Genomic DNA, 12,794 nt, shown 5'->3' on the forward strand with positions numbered 1-12,794 from the left:
TAAGATGGAAAAGACTCTATCAAACCTTACAGACGGTATTTCCTTATAGCTCTCAGGACCGAACAATATTTTGTAACTTTTTTTTTTGAGGAGGTTGACATAATTATTAGCTAGGAAGAATGCGCTCTCTTCCATAAAATAGCCAGAACGATTAGCTATGAGACATGATATGAATTCAGAGCTCCGGCTATGGGACAGTGGGCAACTCAACAGAAGATGGGATGTTGATTCAGCTACAACTTCCACGTGGTTCGAGCAGATTCAAACTTAGATGGGAGACAAAAGTAGGAAAATAGTGTAAATGGTCCCCTAGAAGTGGGGAGATTTGAGTTCTAGTGCTTCCCCAACCATGGAATGTCCATGGAGGACTTTGGGGGACATTCTTCCCTCCCAGTCCAACAGTCGTTGTGAAGGTTCAAGACCAGAAGTGGGGAGACCCAGCTCCCATTCCCCTCCTCAGGAATGGAGGCTCCCTTGAGGACTTTGGGGTCCTTGAGGACTGGAGGCAGGAACCAGAGTGGTCTAGTGATGAAGCTGTTGGACCAGAAGAAGGGAGCCTCCAGGTTCTACTCACTACTCAGCCATAGACTGAGCAGTCAGTCAGGACTGGAAGAGAGATGGGGGTGCTGCAAACATGGGGTTCATAGATGGCCTGTCAACCTCAAAACTGAAGAATTGTGTTGGTTGGACCTTCTCCCAGGGTTCCTTCACAATTGGGTGCTTGGTTAAGCTCAGGCCACGTCCACCTCCTTCATCCATGAGTCTTCTTTCTCCTTACCTGCCCCAGGAAGTCATTCTTGCCCACCATATCCCAGTCCCAGACTTCTACAACAAGGGGAGTCTCGGAATCAGCCCCCTCTTCCAGGACAAACTCCAGCATCTCTTCCCAACGTGGGAAACGGGTCTTCTTAATAATCTGAAGAGTCATAAGAGAGGGAAAGGATGAGCTTCCTCATCTTAAAGCCTTGGACTCCAGTCAGTTTACAGGAGTGCAAAGTATAGAGAAAGACACTCACGGCGGTTTCCAGGACCTGCCCATTAAACAGTATCCGGGCAAAGGGATCTGAGGTCCCCGAGAGGTCACGTGGCGCTAGATCTCTAAGGGGAAGAAGGCAAGAGCAGATCAAGGGAAGGAAAGCAGGGGGGAGGGGGAATAGCATATCCTAGACTTGCGTGTCCTAGACTAGACTAAGCAAGTCCTCAGCGGATAGACCATTGATTGTGATCCATTCCAGCAAAGATCTAGCAAAACCATCAGCAGCGAAGAAGAACAAGCTCTGGCGCAAGAAAGTTACACATAATTTGAACTTATTGAGCAGGAACATCCCGTGGCCATCTCCGTCAGCGGTGGCAAGTTATTGGTGGGAAAGCCGAGTTTGATCTCCGACAGAGGTTCTGCCAAATCAAGGGCGCTTTCGGTTAACTTTCCGTTCTTTCTCCCAGCTCTTCCACTGCCAGAAATGTTCACAACAACAACCCACAAACTGTTAATTATCTCACTTTCTAAGGGAGACTGAGAGAAAAGGGAAAAAAAATCAAATCCAAATCACACTCCCTTTCAACAACCTCGACACCTTTCTATTACGGCACCTTCTGCATTTTCACCGGCGGGGGTGGCAGGAGCAGGCCCCCACCCACCCCTCTATGGCTTGTCTCGGCTTGAAAAGAAGAGCTGGCGGCTCGTTCTGCTCAGGTAGGCTCTCGATAGGACCCCAAAAATGGTCTCCAAGGGATCGACAAAAACCTCTGGAAGGACAATCCAGACCAGGTCATCGAAGAGGGAGGGAAGAGGAGGAGGAAAGGCAGAATGGGGAGATCTTTGGAGGAGCTGAGCTTCCGTGGCCCACTTGCAAACCCCTCACGGCCTGCTAGTGGGCTACGGCCCACAGGTTGGGGACCCCTGCCCTACCATGCAGAGAAGCTGGTTGAGCTCCAGCAAAGGTTTTCTTAGAAGAAGTATGAAGGTTAGGGGAGACGGAGAGAGCGATGGGTGGCCATAAACGGGGAAGCCACTTATAGACTTGTTTTTGTCTCCAGATCTGCCTACTACACCATCCATATCATTCCCAAGGAATCCCAGCCAGCTTCCCACCCCATCGGCAGATCTACCTTCCTTCTCTTACTTTACCTCGCTTCAAGGACATGGCAGCAAAGCAACCGTTGATGGGCTTCCTCCACCACCTGCAACTCCAGCGAGATTTCCCCTTGCACCTCCTCGTTGGGGTCCACCTGGCTCAGGTTGATCCAGCTATCGATTCCTGACACAGAGAGAAATTATTAGGGCAACCTAGCTTCTCTCTCATCTCCTCCTGGGTGAGTTTTTCCCCTTTTGTAGTTGCAGAGAAACTGCCCGACACTCCGTCCCACTTTTTTTTTTCCTACTCCAAGCACTGCACCTTCGTGCCTGAATGGTTTCATTTGCCACGATGCAAGTTAATTTCAAGGAAGAGCAAGATTGGATTTATTCAAGCCTATACACAAGAATCTGGTCAGCTAAAGTTGGACGTTAAATTTGCTCCAGATAAGGGTCAGGTAAGGATTCAGACCATTTGAGGCAATGTAGGGACGCGGTGGCTCAGTGGGTTAGGACGCTGAGCTTGTCGATCAGAAGGTCGGCAGTTTGGCGGGTCGAATCCCGAGTGCCGCGTAACAGAGTGAGCGCCTGTTACTCGTCCCAGCTTCTGCCAACCTTGCAGTTCGAAAGCACGTAAAAATGCAAGTAGAAAAATAGGGACCACTACGGTGGGAAGGTAACAGCGTTCCGTGCGCCTTTGGCGTCTAGTCATGCCGGCCACAGGACCACGGAGACGTCCTCGGACAAGCGCTGGCTCTTCGGCTTTGAAACGGAGATGAGCACTGGCCCCTAGAGTTGGAAACGACTAGCACGCATGTGCGGGGGAACCTTTACCTTTACCTTTAATGACTCTGAGCTGATAACACGCTTAACTCCACCTCCACCTCCAGCTCTGCCTGCTCTTCTTCTACATCCCCTATCTAAGCAGAGCAAACCCCACTTAGCATTGCAAGATGAATCAAGATCCTCTAGGTGCTTTCTTCAACAAGAGCATCCTTTAGTAACTCCCAGATGACTTACCCCTTGGCTGAGATGAAATCTCATCTTTGCTCAGGGAGATTTTGCCAATGACATCATCATGTCTGCAGAGAAAGGAGCCGAAAGAGAGACCTGAAACCACAATGTTTTGCCCAGGAAGAAAAATAAAAATAAAACAATACCTTTGTTCCCTTCCTCTGTTCTACTCCTAACTTCATGGTCTACATGGGGCTTACCCTTGAAGAGTGTCTGGAAGCTTCAGCTAGTGCAGAATGCAGCTGCATGGGCAATTCTTGGGGGCTTGGATTTGACCAGACCCTCCCAATATGGAAATTGAAAAGAAAGAAAGAAAGAAAGAAAGAAAGAAAGAAAGAAAGAAAGAAAGAAAGAAAGAAAGAAAGAGGAAGGAAGGAAGGAAGGAAGGAAGGAAGGAAGGAAGGAAGGAAGGAAGGAAGGAAGGAAGGGCAGTCAGGTAGGAAGGGGCAGGAGGGGAGAAAGGGGGAGAAAGGAAGGAAAAAAGAAAGAGAAAGAAAGAAAGAGAGAGAGAGAGAGAGAGAAAGAAAGAAAGAGAGAGAGAGAGAGAGAGAGAGGGAGGGAGGGAGGGAGGGAGGGGGAAAAACAGCTAATGTGTGTGATCGCCATTTGTAACTTTCACAACCAGCTTCCAACAAGCAAAATCCATAGAGGAAGCCAGATTCACTTAATGACCTCATGATTCACTTAACAACAGCAGCGATTCGCTTAACAACTGGGGCAAAGAGGGGCCAAACTCACATAACAGCTGCCTTACTTAACAATGGAAATTTTGGGCTCCCTTGTGGCCATAAGTTAAGGTCATAAGTTGTGGGTTATAAGGACGACCTGTATTTTTCTTTTAAAACGATTGTGAATGTATGGATATTGTTGTTTGTTTTTGTCGTTGTTTTTTTTAAAAAAGAAAGACTTAAATTTCATTGGATTGTAGTTTGCGCCTCTGAGGGACCATCCAGAATTCTTCGGATAAGATGGACGGCCCAGCAAATCATCCTCATGATCCTCAATCCTCAACGGAATTGTCTCTCTCTCTCCTTCCGCTTCTCGCGTCCTACTCACCCAATGGTGTCTTCATCCAAGACGTAGAAAGAGAGGTTATGGAACCCCGTGGGAAGGTGCAGCGTGTATTCTTCCCCCCAAAAGGGGTTGAGGTTCTTCCAAACCGTGGCAGTTCTGAAGGACAGAAGAAAGGCAGGGGGGAGGGTCTCTTGACCTGGCTGGCTGAGGAATTCTGGGAGTTGAAGTCCACATGTCACAAAAGGGCAGTTTGAAGAGCCTGGAGGGAATCAAGACTGGAGATGCCCCTGCCCAAATCATGGATGCTTTTGCCAGATTCTTTCCCAGGAGAAGACCAAGTGGGTTGCCAAGCTACCTCTTACACCCATTTCCGAAGGGACACAGTAAAGGCTGAAGGAGCCAGCATCCCATAACCATCCCTTAAAAAGTGGCTTTTTAGACTGGAGACCTTTAGGTTAGACGTTTCCCATTGAAACTGCGGCCAATGCGTTGGGGTTTTCTCCCCCCCCCCCCAATTCCTTTAAGCAAAAACCCCACTGCCATCTTCCCATTCTTATTGTTGATAATTATCTGAACAACTCAACCTTGACAGCACGCATCCTAAGAACAATACAGGGATAGCTCTCTTTGGAGGCTGGTGAGCGCATTTTGCAAAAGGACAACAACTGCAATCAGAATAAGAACAATAACAGGCTCTGCCTACTCCAGGTCCTTGAGAAGAAAAATGTCGAATCTAATCCACTTGAGCCCCATCGGCATTGACAAAATCCCCACCAGCTTGGCTTGGAACAGCTTGCAATGAGACCTTTAACACCGCCAACCAACAGCAACCCCACTCTCCTCCTCCTCCTCCTCCTCCTCCTCTCCGCAAACCCCACTCCCTTCTAGCACTGATGATGCTACCTAGTTGGGTCATGAAATGTCTGCAAGAAAACAACCAAGCTCAGAGAGCACCCAGGACCCCACAGTTCTCCTCCTCCTCCTCCTCCTCCTCCTCCTCCTCCTCCTCCTCTCCACAAACCCCACTCCCTTCTAGCACTGATGATGTTACCTAGTTGGGTCATGAAACATCTGCAAGAAAACAACCAAGCTCAGAGAGCACCCAGGACCCCACAGTTCTCCTCCTCCTCCTCCTCCTCCTCCTCCTCCTCCTCCTCCTCCTCCTCTCCACAAACCCCACTCCCTTCTAGCACTGATGATGTTACCTAGTTGGATCATGAAACATCTGCAAGAAAACCACACAGCTCAGAGAGCACCAAGAACCCCACAGTTCAACCCGGAGCTACCAAGATTCTGTTCTATCAGTCTGTTGATATTATAACCTCAATCACGTTTGTACAATAGCATTGTGGTTTGTTTGGCACTGTACTTTCTCCTGGTCCTTTTCTTGGACTAAAATGCAGGTTTACCCCCTTGTCTTTGGGGAAAGTTGTTTTCAAGGAAAATAAGATTTTTTTTAAAAAAAAAAAGCCCTGACACGCACACATTCTTTCAACAGCAACACACAAATCCCATTTCATGCTCTCCGGTCCCTGCTCTGCACTTCCTGCTGTGGAGTTGGTGCCAAGCGCCACACCTTCCCTTGCACTTACCGTGCCACAATTTCGTTGTCTACCTTGATGATACAATAGGGATCGCTTGTGCCAGACCTGGAAGGAACAAAACAACACCACGGATGAACGTTTGGTGCCAATTACGAACGCATTCGACAAGTTCAAAAGCAAACTTTTTCCACCGACAGCAGCTTTGCAATCCAGACACTAAGCGAGAGAGCTGTTAGGTTGAGTTTTGCTCCATTTCACCACCTTCCTTGCCACAGTGCCTAAGTGAATCTCTGCAGTTGTTATGTGAGTCCCACGGTGGTTAAGTGAATCTGGGATCACGTGACCCCCGGGGACACAGTGCAACCGTGATAAACACAAGCCAGTTGCCAAGCGTCTGACTTTTGAACACGCGACTGTTGGGGATGCTGCAACAGCCGTGTGAAAAACGGAGGTGTGTTGTTGTTTTTCCCCCCAGCGCCGTTGTAACTCTGAACGGTCACTGAATGGACTGTTGTGAGGCGAGGACCACCTTTACAATCGGAGACGCAGCTCCACAGGAGCAAGCGTGGCAAAATTCAACGCAGCTTAAATCCCAACTCACCGGAGATCAGACTGGAGACAGTAATTCCTCAATTCTATTTTTGTACATATTTTATTATTTTTTGTAGGGTTAGGGTTAGGACTAGGGTTGGGGGATTTTTTTGTTTTTTTTAAAAAATAACATTCTTAATATTTAGCAAACAGCATGTTGTCTGGGTTCACGTATTTAAAAAAACAATAAGTAAGAGTCAATTTCTATATTATCATAATCAATAGGTTAGTTAATCGTTCCATAGTCTTTTTCTTACTGGTATATATTCAATGTTGCACAGCACATATCATGTTCCTTTCTCTCTAACTCGCTTTTCTAGCCATTGGTAAAATATGTCGCGATTCCTTAATTCTGTTGTTGGTCCTGGGGGCTTTGCTCAAGTTTGGGGGTTTCTGGATTTTGTTTTTTTCTTTTTATGCGATGAACAAAACGCCACGTTCTCCAGCTGCCTGCCACATGCCTGGGTGAGCCGCTGCAGGCCGGCACCTTGATGCCCCCTGTTATTGTGTACAGCCCCTCCTTCACCATTATTTATAGATTAATATCAGGCCAAATCGTAACTTGATCGCTAATAGTAGGAGCTGGACGCCCCTTAGGAAAATCTAATGAGGCAACTCTAAAATCACCATCCCGGAACATACACACTGCTGCCTTATTGTTGTTGTTGCTGTTGTGCTTGATTGCACGTGAGTGGGTTTGGCATTTTTAAATCCTCCGAGGATCTAGGCTAGGTGGACATTGTTGCTTGAGGATGGTGTCAAAGGCCACATCGCAGGTTGCGAGCTGTTCCATGTACAGACAGTCTTTGACTTACAAAGTTGCAACGTAATTGGAAAAAAGCGACTTAGGGCTGATTCTCACACTTAACAACAGTTGAAGCATCCCCGTGGTCACGTGATCAACATTCAGAAGCTTGGCGACTTAATTTTTCTTATATATATACGTATGTGTATATATATGTATGCATGTATGCATGTATGCATGTATGTATGTATGTATGTATGTATGTATGTATTGGGCCTCCAGGTCGTGTTTTTCTAGCTCTTGAATGAGCATCGCACAAAAGCATCTCTTGCTAAATCCATGGCAACGGCAAGTGGACACACACCACGTTGTGTGCGTGTGTGTCAAAGGCAAGCCTCTGTTGAGATGCTCAAAAATGATGGAGAAGGTTCCCCCCCACACACTCTTGGAATGAATCCAATGCTTTAGATCAGTAACAGGTGGAAGCTTCTCAAAGAGAATTCCAACCTAGAATTAAAGAGAAATTTCTTGTCCGTGAGAATAAATAACCAGTGGAGCGACTTGCACCCCAAAAATTGTGGGTGCTCCATTGCTGGAGATTTTGGAGAAGAGATTGGACAGTCACTTGTCCAGAATGTTATAGGGTCTCTCCTGTTTGATCAGGTGGTTATTAGAACATAGAATAATAGAGAGCGAAGGGACCTTGGAGGTCTTCTAGTCGAACCTCCTGCAGGAGACCCTATACCATTTCAGACACATAGTTGCCCAATCTATTTTTTGAAAGCCTCCAGTGATGGAGCACTCACAACTTCTGGAGGCAAGCTGTTCCATTAGTTGATTGCTCTCACCGTTAGGAAATTTCTCCTTAGTTCTAGGATACTGCTCTCCTAGGTTAGGTTCAACTAGAAGACCTCCAAGTTCCCTTCCAACTCTGTTATTCTGTATTCTGTATAAATTGCAATAGCACTTAGACATACATACTCGTTCCGTAGTGCTTTATAGCCCTTTCTAAGCGGTTTATAGAGTCGGCCTTTTGCCCCCAACTATCTGGGTCCTCATTTTACCGACCTCGGAAGGATGGAAAGCTGAGTCAACCTTGAGCCGGTCAGGGTCGAACTGCTGGTGGCGGGCAGAGTTTGCCTGCAATACTGCATTCTAACCACTGGGTCACCCAGGCTCCATATTTATATCTATATAAATTATACAGAGATAAATATTTACCTCGAGATAAATCAAGGCTTCATTTGTAGGCTGGAAACCCGAAGTGAGCCAAAACTCTCAAAAGGTTCTAAAGAGATGCATTATGGGAAGGAAGGTTTACTCAAGAGTTGCTGGTTCCCAACATCTGATTACGGTTAATATCAGCTGTGTTTGCAGAGAGATCATAAAAGGACTAAGAAGCTGCTGATGAAATCAAGCTGGTATTTGTTTAAAGCTTTGGGCTGTTGTTATTCAGGATTAAGACTGGGGTTCTTCGTAGCGCGGTGTTGGGGATTGTTTAAACGTAGTGGGTAGAAATGAACTACACAAGATCAGCGGGCAGGATAAGCCATGAATGCAAGCTTGTGAAAGAGAGATTCAGCCAAGGCGTAAGGAGAAATTTCCTATTGGTGAGAACAATTAATCAGTGCTTGCCTCTGGAAGTCGTGGGTGCTCCATCACTGGAGGTTTTTCAAAAATAGACTGGACAACCATTTGACCGGGATGGTATAAGATCTCCTGCCTTGAGTAAAGGGTTGGACTAGCAAACCTCCGAGGTCCCTCCCAACTCTATAATTCTAAGTTCTAGAGATGTTCAATTTATAAATCTTGGGTCTTGGTGTGACAAGCCAGACCCAAAAATGTGGCATTGTGGCTGATGGACATTCATGCCTCTGACTCTCTATTAATTAGTCTTGCATTGATTTTTGTGGTGTAAGGGCAACTCTTTTCTCGACCTCGCTAACTTTTAAGATGTGGGATTTCAACTCCCAGGATCTCGTGGCTGGCTGGGGAATTCTAGCAGTCACCCAGTCGGATTTCATGCTTAAAAGGTGAGACTAGAACTCCCCGTCTCCTGGTGAAGGGCCCAATGTCACCCAGCTGACTTTTATGCCTAAAATGAGGCTAGAACTCACCAGGTTTTGAGCCTGGTGCATTAACCAGTAGAACAATCAATCCCTAAAAACACACAACCAAGCCAAAAAAAAAAAGGAAAGCGTTTGGTGTGGGTTAAAGCTCACCCCTTGCAATTTGTGAGACAACTGGTTGAGGTTAATGCAGCGATAAGCAACTCTGGAGATTGGGGGCATGTTGGGATCTTATAAATGGTTGCCCCCGGGGAGCTTTGTGGTTTTGAAGCCATTGCTGCTAAGAAAGAGGAGGTGTTTTGCAACAGGCCTGGCTTTCTTTTAGAACTTTTATTAGAATAATCCCTTTCAAAATGTCAGGCGTGGGAAACAGCCTAGGGGGCATTGAGAAAGAACCAGGAAGAAGGACATATTTCCTGCAAAAACACCGTTTAACTTATGTCTAGTTTAACAGCTCGGGGAACTTATCAATTGTGCTTGATTTACTATTATTATTATTATTATTATTATTATTATTATTATTATTATTATTATTACATTTTTATACCGCCCTTCTCCCGAAAGACTCAGGGCGGTGTACAGGGCAATAAATACAAACAGAATATAAAAGTTAAAAACGAATTAAATAAGTGCCCCAAGTTAAAACAGTAAAACAGTAATTAAAATATATTTAAACCCTAACAAGCCATGGCTTAGTGAAACCCTAACCCTAATCCAATGTCCGGGGGTGGGGGGCAAGGAGAGTCCATTCCTAGCAGTTCTGGCGAATCGGCCCAAATAAATTGCCTTTTAAGTGAATTCCTTAGAATTGGAAATTATCGTCCGTGACAGATAATGCAATCCCTAACGATCTTTATAAGGCTAGTCCTTGACTTAGAATTTATTTGTTTAACGATCATTTGAAGTTAAATCAGCATTGGAAAAAAGCGACCTATAACCAGTCCTCACATTTATGACCGTCACAGCATTCCTCACGGTCATGTGATCCAAATTTGGGTTGCTTGGCAACCAGCATGTATATACAACGGTTGCAGGGCCCCCAGGTTATTTTGCAACTTTGGCTTCTGACAAACAGAGTCATTGGGGGGGGGGCAAACCAGAGTCAATTAATCACTTTGATTCGCTTAATAACGGCCAGGACCCATTGAATGACATTGGGCATGGCTCTCTTAAAAACCTCCTTGCTTAGCAACAGAGATTGTAAGCTGAACTTTACCTGTGCTCACCTTTGTTGATAAACCTATCATGCATTTTCCAGGAGGGGGGGAGAAATGCACAGCGCTGTGTCTTCACAAGCAAGCCAGAATTTTCCATCTAGAATTGGGTGACACATCTAGGCTGATCAAGCCCAGGATTCACATCTAGGCTGATCAAGCCCATTGCAACTGGGTCTGAATTGCAGGTAAGTGTGAAAAGAGGGGACTGCCCTTTTCTCTTAAAAAAAATGCTTGAGAGCTTTCCTTGAGAAGTTGTGGGTGCTTCATCCCAGGAGGTTTTTAAAAAGAGAGTGGACAGCCACCTGTCTGAAATGGTAGAGGGTCCCCTGTTTGAGCAGGGGGCTGGACTAGAAGACCTCCAGGCTCCCTTCCAACTCCTATTCTATTCTATTCTATTCTATTCTATTCTATTCTATTCTATTCTATTCTATTCTATTCTATTCTATTCTATTCTATTCTATTCTATTCTACATTCCATTCCATTCCTTATTCTATTCTATTCTATTCTATTCTATTCTATTCTATTCTATTCTATTCTATTCTATTCTATTCTATTCTATTCTTTCTGTTATTCTATTCTATTCTACTCTACTCTACTCTATTCTATTTTATTCTATTCTACATTCTATTCTACTATACTCTACTCTATTCTACATTCTATTCTGTTCTGTTCTATTCTATTCTATTCTATTCTATTCTTCATTCCATTATTCTATTCTATTCTATTCTATTCTATTCTATTCTATTCTATTCTATTCTATTCTATTCTATTCTATTCTATTCTATTCTATTTTCTATTCTATTCTATTCTCCATTCTATATTCTATTCTATTCTCCATTCTATATTCTATTCTATTCTATTCTATTCTATTCTATTCTATTCTATTCTATTCTATTCTATTCTATTCTATTCTATTCTATTCTATTCTATTCTTACAATGTTCAGGTTGGAACCGAAAGTTTCTTTAAGTCTTGGGGATAACCTCAACCATCCATTTCCAGCCAAGGTTGATTCTGTCCCAGCCCATCTGGAAGGAAGTCGCTTAAAGAGGCTTGGCCAAGACAAAAGGGAAGGTCCCATCTCTTCTTCTGCAACATCTGGATCACAATCTGCTCCAGATAAATGAGGGTTGTCCTTCAGCAAAGAGAGCAGCAATTTTGAGAGACACTAGGCTTCACTGGTGCTTGCAAAACGCATCTAAACCTGAATCTAACCCTTGTCTTAAAACGCATTTGGAGCTGCCTGCTCACAGATGCGGGAGTCAGCTTGCTCAGAAATCGCCAGAGTCCTTTCCAAGGAGGTATACTGACTCTTCATGCCAAGAGTATGGGGGCTGAGGGGGGGGGGAGTAGAATGGGGAAGGAAGGGTGAAGTGCAAAGCTCTTTCTCCTCCCCCCCCTCAAAAGTTGCTTCATCTCTGGCCCAGTTGCTTGGAGACTGTATAACCCAGTCCCTTCTTTCCTCCGCAGTTAGAGAAAGCCACCAGCCAGGTTAGCAACGGCACCTGCCTTGATCTTTTTCTTGGACAAGGAGGAGAAGGCATCCCCTCCCGCCCTGCTCTGGCTTTCAACTGGAGCTGCCACTTTCCTGCCCCGCCTGGGGAACCTCCCGCTGGAAAGGCGGCGGGCAACTCTTTCCAAGGCAGCCAAGTTCTGCTCCGGAGCAGGCAGCCCAACCCAGCCCAACCCTTGGAGCAGGCAGCCCAACCCTTGCAAGCGACAACTACGCCCTTCGAGGATAACGGAGCCAGCCAGCCTGGTCCATCCCACCCACCCTTTGGGATCCTGCCCGGCCGGAGCCGCTTCTCGCCTTCGCCCGCCTCCCGTTCGCTCCCCTTGGCGCCCCCAACGGCTCGGAAGGGGGAACGGCCCCGGGGGTCCGCAGTCCGGCCAACTCACACGTCTTTGGCGGGCAGGTCCCGTCCCTCCACCACGCGGAAGTGCAGCGCAGTGCTCCTGGCCATGCCGGGGCAGGCGATGGGGAAGCGGCCGGTGGCTTCTCCCGCCGGGCCGCAGAGGTCCCGGTGAACCGACCCAGCAGGGCTGTTGGGGGGGGGGGGGAGAAAAAGGCAGGACGGGGAGAGCACCTTCCCGGCCACCCCGAAGCCCTGCAAGCCGGAACGTCCCCGAGGCTGCACGAAGGCAGGCAGGCAGGCAGGCAAGCAAGCAGAGGAACCGGTCCAGCCAGCTGGCAGCTCCGCTGGGTTCAGCGCCTACCTGCCAGCTGGCGCTGGCTTTGCCTGCTTCGCACCGGGCGGCCCCGACGCTTCTGCGAGGCTACAGGTTGCCCAGGCGAGGCGGAGAGGGCCGGTCGCCTCCTTGTGGCAAGAACACCGGATTCTCCTACCAGTCGGAGTGGCTTGGAAGAGTGGGGAGAAGAGCAGAGCCGGCCAGCTCAGCGGCCAGAGCCCGCCCAGCCCAGCCCAGCCCAGCCTCCTCCTACTCCTCCTCCCGCCAGCGGGGGTGCAACGGGTTGTGTGTGTCTGCGTGTGTGTGTTTGTGCTTCCAAAACACGAGCTGGTGGAG

General features: G+C 47.0%; 1 protein-coding gene across 1 annotated transcript in view; it reads right to left on the minus strand.

The window, feature by feature from the left end:
* Positions 1–12,778, minus strand: part of RASAL1 (RAS protein activator like 1) — a 30,412-nt gene extending 17,634 nt beyond the window's left edge. Inside the window, exons 1-7 of the mRNA XM_083373541.1 lie at positions 12,168–12,778; positions 5,695–5,751; positions 4,145–4,258; positions 3,095–3,156; positions 2,129–2,258; positions 1,017–1,098; positions 779–916 (exon numbers count right to left, since the gene is read on the minus strand). Of these exons, the coding sequence (XP_083229667.1) occupies positions 779–916; positions 1,017–1,098; positions 2,129–2,258; positions 3,095–3,156; positions 4,145–4,258; positions 5,695–5,751; positions 12,168–12,232 (648 nt within the window). The 5' untranslated portion in view covers positions 12,233–12,778. The remainder of the gene's footprint in view (positions 1–778; positions 917–1,016; positions 1,099–2,128; positions 2,259–3,094; positions 3,157–4,144; positions 4,259–5,694; positions 5,752–12,167) is intronic.
* Between the last annotated feature and the right edge of the window lie 16 nt (positions 12,779–12,794).

This window comes from Vipera ursinii, assembly GCF_947247035.1.
Source record: "Vipera ursinii genome assembly, chromosome: 14".
Lineage (NCBI taxonomy): Eukaryota > Metazoa > Chordata > Lepidosauria > Squamata > Viperidae > Vipera > Vipera ursinii.